The sequence below is a fragment of the Aphidius gifuensis genome, linkage group LG4 (assembly GCF_014905175.1).
Source record: "Aphidius gifuensis isolate YNYX2018 linkage group LG4, ASM1490517v1, whole genome shotgun sequence".
NCBI classification, from domain to species: domain Eukaryota; kingdom Metazoa; phylum Arthropoda; class Insecta; order Hymenoptera; family Braconidae; genus Aphidius; species Aphidius gifuensis.
In genome coordinates, this window is record NC_057791.1 from 3,751,850 (window position 1) to 3,768,891 (window position 17,042).

General features: G+C 29.3%; 1 protein-coding gene across 1 annotated transcript; it reads right to left on the bottom strand.

The window, feature by feature from the left end:
- Positions 1 to 249: 249 nt before the first annotated feature.
- On the bottom strand, positions 250 to 13,909 carry LOC122854607 (ankyrin repeat domain-containing protein 17-like). Its single transcript, XM_044155424.1, is given in 16 exon segments — positions 250 to 682; positions 768 to 965; positions 1,072 to 1,433; positions 1,482 to 1,537; positions 1,632 to 7,858; positions 7,950 to 8,111; positions 8,201 to 8,328; positions 8,909 to 9,116; positions 9,388 to 9,528; positions 9,934 to 10,616; positions 10,943 to 11,120; positions 11,223 to 11,251; positions 11,254 to 11,559; positions 11,562 to 12,742; positions 12,744 to 13,354; positions 13,454 to 13,909. Coding segments are annotated over 16 exon segments (10,686 nt in total). The 5' UTR covers positions 13,637 to 13,909; the 3' UTR covers positions 250 to 649.
- Between the last annotated feature and the right edge of the window lie 3,133 nt (positions 13,910 to 17,042).

Genomic DNA, 17,042 nt, shown 5'->3' on the forward strand with positions numbered 1-17,042 from the left:
ATCAATAAAACAAACAACAATTATATTTTTATTATTTTATATTTATTTAATTTTCGTTTGTTTTTTTCTCTCGCGTCAACAGTCACGGTGTCACATATCTTTATTTATCCAATTAATTATTGGTATTGAATAGGTAATATTAGAAGATAATAATAATAGCAATAAAATGTAATAAGAATTTTACCATCTTATCATCTAACATGATAAGTAATATTGGTAATTTTTTTTTTTTTTCTTTCATATAATATATTTAAATTTTTTTTTTTTTTTTTTCGTTTTTTATTTATTTATTATTATATTTTTAATTATAATTTTTTTAATTTGCTGGGTGTCAATGAATATAGGTAGCAATGTAATTTAATGTGGTGTCTAAAAACAACGCTTTCGTTATGCCAGTTTCATCAACTACTACAACTAAATTTATTTATTATTATTAATATTAATATTATTTTTTTTTTTTTTTATTAATCATAATTTCAATTTTTATAATAATCATTCAAATATATCTTTTTAGTTGCTTCATCATAGACGTGAATAAATATGAATCATTGTTGGATCCATCGTCATTATCATTGTATCATCTTGAGCAGATCTTTTGCGAATTAATGAGAGTAGTAATAGCCGAGTTTAATTTTTAAATAATATTTATTTAATGCCATTTTGTTGGGCCAGCGTTCCATGACTGAAAAAAAAAAAAATTTATATATTATTTTAGTACTAGAATCAAGGATTTTTTGTTATTAAATGAAAAAGCTTATATTATTTACTGGATGTTGTTTTTTATCATGAACATTTGGATCAGGTAAACTCCATCCAGGTGCGTCAATTTTATCATTTTGTGGTTGCATGTCAGATAACGTTGGTGGAGGATTACCATATTGTCCTGGCATTATTGTTAATCCTGGTATCATTGCTAATGCTGCTGTACTACCATTTGGAAAACCTTGTTGACTATCCATATGAGCCTTGTTTTTATTTAAAAAAAAAAACAAAATAAAATTAATTATTATATAATTATTAATTATACATATATAAAATAAATTTAAATAATAAAAAAAATAATTAATTTACCATATAAGCTGTATCAATTCCATGATGTAAATCAGCTTCCATATTTGGTACACGATTATAAGATGGATTTGTTCTAAATATTTGATGTCTATCCATATTTGTTAATTGTTGTTGTGGTGGTGGTGGATTCCATGAATTAACTAATTTTTCATTATTTGGTAATACCCAATTCATTGGTTCAGCTTCAACACCACTTACCATATTTGGATTAAAATTTTTATATTGTCTTTCATTACCAATTGGTTTTGGTACAACTTTTCTATCTTCAATTTTCATTTGATTAATATCTTGTGGTATTTGTACTGGTGACATTGCTGGTGATGCACCATTTTCAATAGTTGATATTAATTCAATAGCAGCAGCTGCTGCAGCAGCAACAGCAACTGTTGGTGACATACCATTACCAGCACTCATATTATTTAAATGATTTTGATAATTCATTTGTGCCATCATTTGTTCTTGATAACTTTGTTGTTGTTGTTGTTGTTGCTGCTGCTGTTGTTGTTGTTGTTGAGGTGGTAGTGGTTGTTGTTGTTGATGAGTTAAAGGTGGTGGTGGACCAATACCATCTTGTTTGTCCATTTGTTGATATATTTGCTGGACCACGATTATTATTATTACTATTATTGTTATTATTATTATTATTACCACCACTTTGTTGATATTTACCAATTTGATAATTATTCATCATAGCTAAATTATTATTTTGTAATTGTGTTGGTGGTGGTGGTAATGGTCCTTGTGTTGGAATTGGAGGAAATATATTTGGATGTAAAACATTTTGTTGTGAATTAAACATGGCAACTTGTTGTTGTTGTTTACTATTTAAATGTAATGAACTTGAAAAATCAGGTGCACGTGGATTAAGACGTGACATACTAACTGTATTAACATTACCTGATTGATTCATTGCTTGCATATGACTTGGTATATGTTGATGAAATGGTATTATTGGATGACCACTTTGTTGTCCATCATTTGGCACCATTTTTAATAAACTTGAATTTACATTTGAATGATCATATGCATTATTACTATTTTTATATAAACCAACATCAATATGTTGTTGTTGCTGTTGGTGTTGTTGTTGTTGCTGCTGCTGCTGTTGTTGTTGCTGCTGTTGTTGCTGTTGTTGTTGTTGTTGTTGCTGCTGCTGCTGAGATGGTTGTTGTTGTTGTTGCTGCTGTGGTGGTGGTGGTGGTTGTTGTTGTTGTTGTTGTTGTTGTTGAGAATCTTGAATTTGTTGATTTTGTGAAGGTGGTTGTTGTGTTGGTGGTGGTGCTGATTGATTTTGTACCTGTTGATTCACTTGCATTTCTCTTTGTTGTTGTTGATGCTGATGTTGTTGTTGTTGTTGTGCATTTCTTGATGCAATCTCACTGGGATATACATTACGATTAAATTGTCCTACTAATCCAGTATTTTGATGATCAATTGTTGATTGCTGATTCATAACTGGTCGTGCAACAGCAAGTCCACTGGTTGTTTTATTTGTTTGTATTTGATGTTGTTCAATATTAAAATTAAGTGAAGCTTGAAATTGTTGTGTTTGCATCTGATTAGGTATACTTGATGGTGATACACCAGATACATTATTCATTGGTGATGATGTATTACTATTATTTATTGATTGATTTGTTTTGCTTGATACAGGTGAACACATTGAATTACCACGATAACCAGGTGCTTTTGATGCATCAACTTGTGGTGGTGAATTATCAATAAATTTATTTGTTGGTATATTTGATGAATTATTTGATGAACCTCCACCAGCAACTGTTGCAAAATTCATACCTTTTTGATGTGTCATTTCATTATCACGAGGACCCCACATTGATTGTTGAGTTACTTTTGAAAATGTATTATTAAACAATGAATACTCAAGTGGTGTATTTGTACGTTGTGGCTGATTATTATTATTTGGTTGTTGTTGTTGTTGTTGTTCATGAATTTGAGCAACAACTGGTGTTGTACTTCGCATTTGTTGATGTTGTTGTTGTTGTTGCTGTTGTACAATTTGTTGTTGTTGTTGTTGCTGCTGCTGTTGCTGCTGTTGCTGCTGATGTTGTTGTTGAAGAGCAGCGTGTTGTTGAGCAAGTTGATGATGCTGTTGGGCAGCATGTTGCAATTGTTGTTGTTGCTGCTGCTGATGTTGTTGTTGCTGTTGTTGTTGCTGCTGTATTTGTTGAGGAGTTGGTTGATTTAAAACTTGTTGAACAACCGGTGGTGATGGTGTAACACGCATTGAATTTGTTGATGCTGATAATAAATTATTTTCAGAACAATTCGACGACGTATTTGGTGAATAACAAGTTTTATTAGCATAATGTGGCATCGTTGGTGTTGATAAATTAGACATTGGTCGAGAATGTTTTGGTGATATACTCATCATAGTTGATTGCTGTGATGACGTCGACGATACTGACGACGATGACGATGAAGATGACGAGGATGATGAAGATGAAGACGATGACGACAATGTCAAAGATGATGCTATTGACAATGCTGGTGCAATAGGTGGTGGTGGTTGTGGTGATGGTGGTGTTGTTACAATTGTTGATGATGTTACAACCACTGTATTTGTTTGTGTTTTATTACACAATATATTTTTATTGGTCATTTGACAATTATTTGATAGATTAGCTGCTGCTGTTGTTGTTGTTGTTGTTGTTGCTGCTGCTGCTGTTGTTATTGTCGCTGCAGCTGTTGTTACTGCTGTTGCTGATGATGTTGAAGATAGTGGTTGAGGTGGTGGTGGTGGTAGTTGTGCAGTTGTAGCAGTAACTTCTGATAATTTTGCTGCAAATGTTTGATTTGTATTGGTTGTAACAACTTTTGTGGTTCTACCTGATGTCATTATTGCACTTGTATATGACATTGTTGTACGTGTATTATTATTTGTCGTTTGTTCACTTGTTGATGTTGATGATAATGACAATGTTGATGATGACGACGTCAATGATGATGGTGATGGTGACGTCGAAGATGACACAACATGTGTACGTTTATCATTTGTTGCAATAAGACGTGATGATGGTGGTGGTGGTGGTACTGTTACATTAGTTACAGCTGTTAATGGTGCACCACGTGTCAATGGTGGAGTAAATACACCAGGAAGTTTAATTGTTGAAGTTGAACGCATTGGCATTATTTGACTTACTGATGACATACCTGTTGCATTGTAGGTAGTTTTACTAATATTAGAATTTGTTAATCCAGTAAGTAATGTTGTTGGTTTATTAACAGATAAAACCATTTTTGGTTTAAGTGTAACATTTGATGTTAACATTGATTTGTCCCAAGTTGATTGTCCAGCAATTGGTAACCTGTTTTTTGTTAACACTTGTTGTATATCAAATTCTGGATCTTTAATAAGACTATTAATCAAGTTGGAAGCTTGTTTACTAGCGTCTGGTGATCCTTTTATTGTAATTGTACGTTCACCTGGGCCTTTGCTTTGTTTTTCAACTTCAATATGAGCACCAGTTGCTGTACGAATAGCATTAATATTACTTCCACCACGTCCAATAACCCTACTAATAGCAGTTGGTGGTACAGATACTTTTATCGTACGAAAGGAAGAATTTGTAAATCTATTGGAGTCATCTGACTGGCCTTTTCTTACAACTTCTTTCCATCCTTCATCTCTTTTTCCAGCTTGTTTTGGACTTGTTAAATTATTTTTATTGACAATTGCATTGAGTGTATCAGCATCATACTGATTGTTATTATTATTATTATTATTATTTGTCTTTTTTCCTTTGACTGATATATAACAATCATTTCCAGTTGCTTCAAAATCTTCACGATCAGCTGGATGTCTTGATGATTCAAAAATAAGATTATGTGATTTATTTGTTGAATTATGTTTACGATCAGATGATGAGGTACTTGTTGATGGTTGTGTAGAAGTGGAAGATATTGATGATGTTGCAGTTAAAGTTGAACGAACATTTGTTGAACCAATTGAATTTGATACAATTGTAGTATTTGAATTTAAACGTTTATCCGTAATAATATTATTATTATTTTTTGTCGATGATGTAGTAGTAGTAGTAGTAGCAGTAGTAGTAATTGTTGTTGTTACTACTGCTGCTGCTGCTGTTGTTGTTAATAATGATTTATTGGTTGATGTCACAGTCTGATTTTTTTGACTCGATGTTGAGTTGAACACATTTGTTGATGTATTTTTATCATTGCTAGTACTATTATTACTATTATTATTAATATTACTACTACTACTATTATTATTAATAATATTATTATTACTATTACTATTATCATTATTATTATTACTATTAATATTATTACTATTATTATTTGGAATATTTTTATTATTTTTTTTCTTTTTATCTTTTTTACGTTCACGTGCTTTAACATCATTGCTACTACAACTTCCTTGACTATTAGCATCAATACCACTATCACCTTCTTCTTTATCATGATCATCTGGACTAACTCGATTAACTGGTGATGGTGATGGTACATTATCTAATCTTTCACAACTATCAACACCATCTTCATCATTATCACTTTCATTATCATGTATTCTATTATCATTATCAGCATCTTCATCATCAGTTTTTTTATCAGCAGCATCATCATCATCTTCATCATCATCTTTATCATTGTATATTGATGATGTTGATGTTGTTGTTTCATTTTTTTTATTTTCTTCATGTAATTTACGTTTTTCTTCTTTTTTTTCAAGTTTCTTTTTCTTTTTACGTTCACGTCTACGTGCTGCTGCTGCTTTTTTAGATTCTTCACGTGATTTTTCCATATTTAATTCTTCAAGTAATATTGATGCATTTTTATTGGCTTTTGCTGCTTGTGTTTCTTTAGCAGCACGTATTATTTCAACACAATCATGACATTTTTCTAATAAATCTTTATCATTAACTGTTGCAACATATCTTGTCATTTCTTGATCACTTGGAAATTGTGTAACATGATTAACCATCCATTTAACAACTTTCATGTGTCCTTTACGAAATGCAGCCATAAGACATGATACTTTACGATTATCTTGTGAATCAATATCAGCACCAGCATGATATAATAAATCAACAACATTTAAATGTCCACCATTTGCTGCTAACCATAGTGGACTATTACCTTTTTTATTTTTAACTTCAACTTGTGTACCACGTGATAATAATAATTCAACAAAACGACAATGTCCTTTATCAGCAGCAATTGTTAATGCTGTATCACGTGATGATGGTACTGGTGTTGCATTAACATCAGCACCTTTTGTTAATAATACTTTACCAACATCAACATAACCACCACTTGCTGCTTCCATTAATGGTGTCAAGCCAGTTTTAGCACGATGTTCAACATTAGCTCTTCTATCCAATAATAAACTAACAACTTCATGTCTACCTTGAAAACATGCTAATGTTAATGCTGTATTTCTGTTTGTTTCAATTTGTGCATTAATATCACTTCCCATATCAAGTAATACTCTAACTGCTGAACTATGACCATTCATTGCAGCTAACATTAATGGTGATATACCTAATTTTGAACCAGTACGTGAATTTATTTCAGCTCCATGATTTAATAATAATTTTATAATATTAACATAACCTCCAGATGCTGCTAAACTAAGTGGTGTATAATCTGATACATTACGATGTTCTTTATTTGCACCACGATTAAGTAATAATTCAACAACTTCATATCTACCACCACTACATGCCAATGATAATGGTGTATCTTTTGTTCTTTCTGATTGTGCTTCAATTTCAGCACCATTATTTAATAATATTTCAACAACTTTTTGATGACCAGCTGTTGCTGCTAATATCAATGGTGTAAAACCTTTTTTATCACGATGTTCAATATCAGCAGTACGTGATAATAAAAATTCAACAAGTTCTTCATGACCACCAGCACATGCTAGTGTTAATGCTGTATCATGATTACTATCTGTTTCTGAATCAACATCCATACAAGAATATGGTGCTAATGCAACTTGATTACCTGGTGCTGTAAAACCAGTATTAACTGGACTTGTATTTGTTGATACTGTATTACCTGTTGAAGGATATTGACTTGTACTTGTAGCAACAGCTGTTGTTGTTGACGTTGATGTCATTGCTGTTACTACCGCTGCTGCTGCAGCTACAGTTGAGGGATCATATCGGTGTTGTTGTTGTTGCTGTAATTGTTGTTGATATTGTTGTTGTAATTGTTGTTGCTGTTGTTGCTGTTGAGTATGCTGAACTGGATAAGTTTGAACAACTGAACCAACTGTTTGTGTTTGTTGGCCATTTGCTATTGAAAAATTTAAAGGCATCTGATTTGTCTGTGACTGTTGTTGTACTTGAGATATTTGTTGTTGACAAGTTTGTTGTTGTTGCTGACAAGTTTGTTGTTGTTGTTGTTGTGGTTGAGATGATAATAATGGATAACGTGCTTTTTTTCCTTTACCACCAGCAACAGATGTATAAACTTGTTTTTTATCTGAACAACTAGCAATTGATGATGCATTTGATGGTAAATTACTTGCTGGTGTTTGAGTTGATGCTTGAACTTGACTAAGACTTGTTACTGTTCCACTTAATGGCTGAGCAAAACCATTTGATTGTTGAGCAGGTCTTCCAGCATTAGTTGATTGATTTTGTCTTGGTGATGGTTGATGTGGCTCATAAGGTTCATGAACAAGTTTATTTGTTTGTCTAAGACTCTCTGGAAAATCTTCAATTACATTAGCATTTCTTGAATCCAATGATACAAAAAGATTTCTCATATGGTCATCATTTGGTAATTGACATTCCTAAAATTAAAAAAATTAAGAAAATAATTTTTAATTATTATTGTTAATATTATTTAACAATTAAATAATAATATTTTATCAATTCATTTACCTTATTTTGTAAAAACTTCATTTTTTTTTCGTCTGATACTTTTGAATCTGTCTCTTCATTCGTTTGTCCAAAACTTTTAAAAGAATTATATAACTCAACATCTTTTGAATCTAATGAGACATCATCATTTCGCACATGATCATCATTTGCGACTTGACGTTCCTAAAATAACAATTACCAAAAATAATTATCATTGTATAAATTATATTTCAAAATTATTTAAAAAAAAAATTTAATCAACAATATTTTACCTGTTCATTGGCTTTATTTTGCAAAAATTTCATATTTTCATCCACTGATATTTTTAAATCTGATTCTTCAATAGATCCTGAAATTTTTAATTTATTTAAATCCAACTTTTCCAGATCTTCATTTTCAGCTGAAATAAATCAAAAAAATTAATAATAACAAATACAAATAAATAAACAAATATTTTTCTAAATAAAATAATAAAATAACTGGAAAAAAAAAAAAAGAAAAAATATAAATTTAATTAGCCTGAGATAATTTAAATTAAAACAAATTTATTAACATTATCATTGACTAATTTTATATTTACAAATTATTCTAAATAAAATAATAAAATAACTGAAAAAAAAAAAAGAAAAATTATAAATTTAATTAGCCTGAGATTAATAATTTAAATTAAAAAAAAAATATTATTATTAACATTATCATTTACTAATGTTATATTTACAAATTATTCTAAATAAAATAATAAAATAACTGGAAAAAAAGAAAAATATAAATTTAATTAGCCTGAGATAATAATTTAAATAAAGAAAAAAAAATGACTACATATTATCATTATTGATATTATTATTATTATTATTATTAACATTATCATTGGCTAATGTTACATTTACAAATTATGGTAAAATAATATATGTATTATTTTTATTATTTTATTTATACATATATATAAAAAAAATATTATATCAGCTTGGCACAATAATTACCATTAGGCACATCGTCGAAGGTAAAAGATTCAATAATTTCAACAACTTCATCAATTGGTATCTGCATTCCATCTTGAAATTTAAGCATTTTATCGTTGGTCAATGCTTTTGAACTTTTTAATGCAGCAGCAATACATGGCCATGCTTTTTTTTCTGTATGAAATTTAGCCATATCCGTCATCTCTCTTGTATTATCCAGAGCTGTTTGCTGAACATTTAAATTTAAACGCAAACATCAAGACACACACACACACAACAATATTGTATTATTTTTTTCATTTCTATAATATCAACATCATAATATACTTTTTTTTTTTTTTTGTTCTCCAAAAGAGTCTACAAAAATAATCAAAAGATTGGTTTTATATATATTGTTTTTGTTTTTATTTTTTGTCTCAATTTAAAAAAAAAAAGTTTATTACTTAGGATAAGGTTTTTTTTTTTTTTTTTTTATTTGGCTTTGGTATCTAATGATGTACCTGATCATGTAGATTGCCATGATGGGGTGTCTGAGTGGGGTGTAGTTGTTGTTCAACCAGCTGACTAGGCATTAGGATATCGCCACCACTACCAACCACCACGCCTTCTTGTTGTTGATGTTCTTGTTGTTGCTGTTGTACCTGCATTCAGAGATTATCAAGATGTTTTTATCACAGGCCTTTTTTTTAATTTATTTATTTATTTATTTTTATAATTATCCTGTGAGTACAACATTAAGGTCTTTTATTGGTTTATTTTTTTTTTTTTTTCAAATCCTGTATTATCCTGTGTACTTGAGTTGGTAAGCAATCAATCAATCAATCAATCGTAAAGAAAAAAATTAAAAAAAAAAACAAAAAAACAAAAACTACAAGACAATACAAGGAAAAAAAAAGAAAGATTTGATAGGATGATTATAATAATAAAAAAAATAATCAATAAATGTTAACAAGGATAACAAATTAATTTGAAATTAAAGATAGAATGCAGGTGTACCAAACTCGGGTGTTTATAATTACACACTAGAAAAAGATGAATCGACGAACCTGGACATTATCCAATTGTAATTGGAGCTGTTCATTCAATTGTTGTAATTGTTGTACTTGTTGAACTTGATAAGTATGTTGACGTTGTTTTTCCTGATACTGTTGTTGTAAACCAGCCATAAGATTAACCTGTTGTTGATGTTGTTGTTGTTGTTCTGATTGTTTTTGTAATAATCTACCGGCAGCTGTTAATTTACGAATTTCTTTTTTTGATATTGGTTTAGCTTTTGGACGATCACTTATGGCAGTGTTTTGATTAACATCATTAATTGTCGTTATTTGTTGAGGATTTGATATTGTTGTTGTTGTTAATGTTGGAGGTGGTGTTGTTATTGTTTGTGCCAATTGAGTAATTGCCTGGTTTTGTTGTTGGGACAATGTGAACGAGGACAATGATGCTGGTATAACATTTGTTGTTGTTGTTGTTGTTGCTGAGAGTGGTAATTGTATATGAGGTGATACTGCTTGAAATGTTGTCGTTGTCATTGTCATAGTCATTGTCGTTGTTGCTGTTGACATTGACATTGTTGTAATTGGTATCATTGCTACACTATTACTTGTTGATGATGGCAAGGTTTGTTGTAAACGTCGTAAACCTGCCTCCAATAAAATACGTTGACCTTGCTGATACGAGCGTTGTCTTTCTATTTCTTCATCTGGTATTAATGATGGTCCATGTGGTCCTATTGAAACACCAATACCATTCGTACGAATGTGCCATTTTCGATATGTTCAATTTTTTTTTTAATTTTCTTTATATATTTAAAATTTTTATAAATATTTATAATATTAAAGCTCACTGTTAGTTATGGGATATATAATATTAAATTAATTGTAGCTAAATTGATGAAAAAAAAAATAAATAATTTGTGGATATATAAGAAAAGGAAAAACTTAAAAATAATATTTTATTTTTTCAATAAAATTATTGGCCATTCAAATATAAAACTTATATATATATTTATGTTAATTTAAAGAAAAATATATATATTTTTAAATAAAAACTTACCACTGGATGTAGTATTTAATGATTGAGCTGGTAAATCAATGCTAAACACTGGCATTAATTGATCATTTGATTCAGCAACATTATCTTCAGGTTGTTGTCTACTTTGTTCATCCATTTCAGCACGTGAACTTCCAAGATATAGATTATTACCTTTCTTTTGTAATTCACGTTCAACCATCTATTATAAAAGAAAAAAAAAAAAAAAACAAATGAGTTACTGTGAATATTTGATTATTTATGAAAAGTAAAGTTCAATTTTATAGAAAACTTTATGAATTACTTGTAGTTCTTCATAAATTTGTTGTTTTGAAGAATTTGTTCTTCTCTGTGAATTCTAAGATTATTATTATCAGTTGAAGAAGTTGAGGCTGGACTTACTGTTACATCTGGTTCAGTTAAATTAGCAAATGGTGGACATGTACGTGTCCAACCATCAATAGTACAAGTTGAATTTCCACTACTATTATTATCATTATTAATATTACTTGATGTAATAATAGCTTCACCTGCTGGTTGTGTACGAACTTGTTGTGCTTCAGCTGATGTTAAATTCATATCAAGCATCATTGAGGCTGATCTATTTTTTCTTAATAATGATTTACCATTATTAAGTTTTGTTGAATATTTTGATTTTGGTTTTGTTCAGCAGTTGATTGTTGTTGATTCTGTTGTTGTTGAATAATTGGTATTTGTTGATTTTGTGGTATTTGTCCCAAATTTTGTTGTTGTTGTTGTGTTGTTATTGGTATTATTTGTGTTAATGATGCTGGTGTTACTGTTTGTAAAGACATCTGTCCAGCAGTATTTGATTTTTGGTTTACATGTTGTTGTTGTAGTACTAACGATGATGGTGGTGATGATGATGAGGTCGTTGTTGCTATTGTTGCTGTTGTTGTTGGTGGTGGTTGTGGTAGTGGTATTGGTGTTGTATGATTATTAGGAGTTATTTGATATATTGGAAAGGCAGGTGTTGATACTGGTGCATGTGCACCAACGGCAATAGCAACACCAGCTGATGCAGATGATGCAGATGATGATGATGACGATGATGACGATGATGATGTTGTTGTTGTATTATTTTGTGATGAATTCATCATTATACTATGTGGATAATCAAGTAATAATTGTACAACATTTGTATGTCCACCTTTTGCAGCTTCAATAAGCATAGTTGAATTATCCTTTAATTTATGGAATGGATCAGCAGATTGTGATAGTAATAATTCAACAACACTAGCATGACCACCAGCACAAGCAAGTGACAATGGTGTATGATCATTATTTGTTGTACTTCTATTAATACTTGCCAATTTTGATATTAAAAATTGTACAGTACAAAGATGTCCAGCACGACATGCTTTCATTAATGGTGTACGTCCACCTTCTGATTCATGCTCTAAATCAGCATTAAATTGTAATAATAAATCAGCAACATCAGTATGTCCATTTTCACATGCATATGTTAATGCAGTATCACCAGTTTGTGTTTGTGCACGTACATCAGCACCAGATTCAAGTAAATATCTAACAAGATCAAGATGTCCTTCTTGTGCTGCTTCCATAAGTGGTGTTGATGCACCTAATTCAATATCAGCACCTGCTTTTATTAAAAAATCAGCAACTTCTAAAAAACCACCACAACATGCAAGTGTTAATGCTGTTTCTTGTGTTTCATCAGTTTGTGAATTTAAATTTGCTCCTTGACCTAATAATAATCCAACCATTTCTTCATGTCCTTCACGTGCTGCTTCCATAAGTGGTGTATATCCTTCATCATTGACTTCTTCAATATTTGCACCTTTCAATTAATAACATTGCTAAATCTACATGACCACCACATGCAGCAAGTGTTAGGGGTGATTCAAAGCTATCTGTTGGCATATTAACTTGTGCACCAGAATCTAATAATAATCTGGCAACTTCAACATGACCATCCATTGATGCTTCCATAAGTGCTGTATGCATTTCATCAGTTTTATGTTCTTGATCAGCACCAGCTTCAAGTAAAAATTTAACCATAGCAAGGTGACCTTTATAACATGCCAATGTCAATGCTGATTCTTTAAATTCATTTGAATGTGTATTAATTCCAGCACCACGACTTAATAATATTTTTGCAACTCCTACATGTCCAGCACTTGCTGCTTCCATTAATGGTGTATGTCCATTTTCATTGTGGTCTTCAACATTCGCTTTATTATTGAGCAGTACTTTAACTACTTCTTCGTGACCACCAGCACAACCATACATTAATGGTGTGTTACCTGATGTAGATTGAGCATTCACATCAGCACCATGCGTCAATAATAATCCAACAATATCAACATGGCCAGCACTTGCTGCTTCCATCAATGGAGTGCAATCACCCTTGATACCACGATCTTCAACGTTTGCATTCATTGCTAATAATACCTAACAAACAAACAAATAAACAAATAAATAAACCAATGAAATATTATAAATAAATAGAGATAAATAATGATAACTTGATTTTATGATAAAAAAAATTACCTGTGCAAGTTCAAAATAACCAGCTGAACAAGCAAGTGACAATAAACTTTCACCTTCTTCTGTTGTCTCATGTACACTACGTCCTTCAGTTAATAATTTTCTAACAGTACCAACATCACCATCAGTACATGCCTCAACTAATGTACGTTTTTCATTTTGATTACGAGGATTATCACTGCGCATACGTGTCAATGCTGCAGCAGCTTCATCAAGTGCACATGATACACTTGATGTTAAACGTCGTAATACTTCATGATCAGCTAAATGTTTACCATCACTTGATGCTAATTTACCAATACCAGCAGCTTCAAGAAGTGCTTCTAATCTTGCTTGTGTTTCAGGATCAACAGCACGTTCTGGATCCTCTGGTGATAATACAAAGTTTGATGTTGCAAGTTGTTGATTATCCTCCTCCGAAGCTGTTTGTTCAATTTCAGCACGGTAATATTCCGGCTGTTAACAAATTTTTAAATAATAAAAATAAAATGAAAAATACATTTTGTAAAGAAAAACAAAAAAAGAAAAAAGAAAAAAAAAAAACAAATCAAATAACAAAAATACTTGTGTTAAAATAGTTTTTAAAACAGTATGGCTGAATCAACGATAGTGAAATGGGAGAATGAATAAAAAAAAAAAAAAAGCATTGATTTTGAAGGAGACTTGGTTATAAAATTTCAGGATATTATTTTGCAATATACACATATACATACAGTTGTCATGTTGAATTAATTATAACAACAATACAGTTAATAAATAATTATTAATATTATATGATATAAAAATTAACTGGTAAAATTTTGTTTGAACAATAACTGAACTTTGTGCAAGAATAAAATTAATTATAAAAAAAAAAAAAAAATTGTATATGTTCTTGAAAGAGCTCGAGAGAAAATTGAGGTTATGTATGAACGATGGAACACACAAGACTGAGAGAGTCGTAGATTACAAAAACCAAGGCGGTCCCCTCTTTTGCTTTCTCTGTCTTTTTCTTTGCACATTGACTCACTATCTCAAGTTCTAGGTGAGTTTACATGAAATGATAATACAAGAAAATATATAACCCACACACATAAACATCAAAGAATTCAAAAATGAAAAAAAAAAAAATAAATAATGAAAATGACTACATAATATATAATTGTTAAACAAAAATATAAATAATTGTATATTTTTGATTTAAACAACTGAAAAATATTCAATTATTATTTTAGTATACAATACAAGTTTAAAATTCTAGAACAAGGACATTATTTTGATAGCAATCAACAACGTCATTTAAATAACAAAAAAGAAAATAAAATATATTATTTCATCAACAAAATTAAACAAATATAAAATTATTTAATTTAAAACAATATACATTTATTTTATTTATATTTGTTAACAGTAAATAAAAATAATAATCAGCAACTAGTATATTTACAGTGTTTATTGTTGTTGTTATTTAGAAATTCCATTGGAGAAAAATAAAAATAAATGAAAAAAAAAAAAGTCACGATAGAGCGTGATGAGACACAACCAGTAGTAGTACAGAAAAAAAAAAAAGAGTAAATGATTCGTTAATATTTAAAGAATAAATTTTTTTGAAATAATAATAAATAATGATAAGTTAAAAAAAAAAAAAAAAAAAATATGAAATATACGGGTGAAAGTAAAATATAAGCTATAAGTAAATGTATGTATATTCAAGCAATGATTTGAACCTTGACTAACTCAATTCTCTTTTTTTTTTTTTCGAATTTTCATATTTTTAAATCATTATTTGTATGTTTAATTAATTTTTTTTGATTATAATGTCAAGCAAAAAATTGACACAGTCAATAAAAACAATTTAGCAATAAATTTAATGTCCTTATCATCATCATCATGACACCATGTAAATAATCCACGTTAAAAAAATAAATTATCCAAAAATAAGAGGAAACATTTATCCCAACAACAAAATTAATAGTTTTAAAAAAAAATTTATATCTAATACCGACACTTCACTAATTAACCGATAAAAAAAAAAACAGAAAAAAAAATTCAAATTAAGAGAAAAAAAACCCATGACTCACTGAATCTTGTTTACATTGAAAAATGATGATAATTCATTAATAAAAAAAAAAAAAAAAAAAAAACAGAAGAAGAAGATTGATAAATTAAAAATATATATCACTGTAGCCCCAAGCTGTACAAGTATTTTTTTTTAATCTCATAATAATCATTATCATAATAAATAAATATTTATAAATATATATTTTTTGATATTTAACAACTACGGCCCTGTTGATTTACACGACTGCATTGAAAACGTTTCTCTCGCATCGCGTAACAAAGGATTGACCACGGTGAATTTATGTTGGTAGTGGTATAATGGTGGTTGGTTCATGATGATGATGGTGATGATAAAAAAAAAAATCTTTAAAAATGATAAATAATTATTGAGTAATTAATGTAATTGTTAAAGTCAATTTTTATGATAAATCAATTCATTAAATTTTGATCCTTGATGTTTTTTTCATCTCTTTTTCATGTTAAAAATTTACACAAGGATAATATCAATCATCATAATAATAATCATCATCATCATTCACAAATAATTAACATCACTGAGAAAAAAATATAATTATTTTTTTTTATTAACGCAGTCGCGTAGTTATGAATCAAGATACACACACGAGGTGAACGATTTAATCGTATGTTGGGTATTTAATATAACAACCATTTATATATTAACATATGGATGGTAAATATGTGTTGGTATTTATGATATACATAGATAGACACCAGAGATGACCGGCAAACAAAAAAATAGTGTGGGATGTTGCTTCTAATGAAATCATTAAATTTGTATCAGAGACACAATAATAATAATAATCATCATGATGATGATGACAAGATCAAATAATATATATTTATTATTTAAATTAAAAAATACTAAAAATACATCATTTTGTACATATAACACCAACAAAAATTATCATGACATATAACTTCATTTTAAATATCAAAAATAAAAAAAAATATATATAACTCGTTTTTTAAAATAATTATTAAAATACATTTTTATCTTTTTAATACTTTTGACGTATGCATTTTGTACATACACATATATTTTTTTTTTTTTTTAATCAACATATGATTTATTTCCTGTTACATAATCACACACAGAAATTATTTTTAAAACTTTTATTTTATAAAGGATACTATAATTATTTATCAAAGGGCTATATTTTTTTGTTCTTTGTTTATTAATATAATCATTTAAATATTTAATTATCATTAAAATATATTTTGTCGAGGTTAAAAAATTTTTGTTGGGTTACAAAATGATGATGATGATGATGTTTCTCGCGAATTTTATAAAAATGTATGTGTGTCTGTTATGGAGTAAAAATTTCCCCTACTTAAATAAAATTTTAACTCCTTCCTTTAGTTAAAAAAAAAATATGCCCCTTTTGTTGTATATATATATATATATAAATAAATATATATATTTATTAAGTTTATATACTACAAGTAGTGGGAGAAGAGCTAGGTCGTAGGCCTCGCGGATCAAAGGCACACACGAAGCGAACAAACCTGACGCGACTCGCGGAATACTATC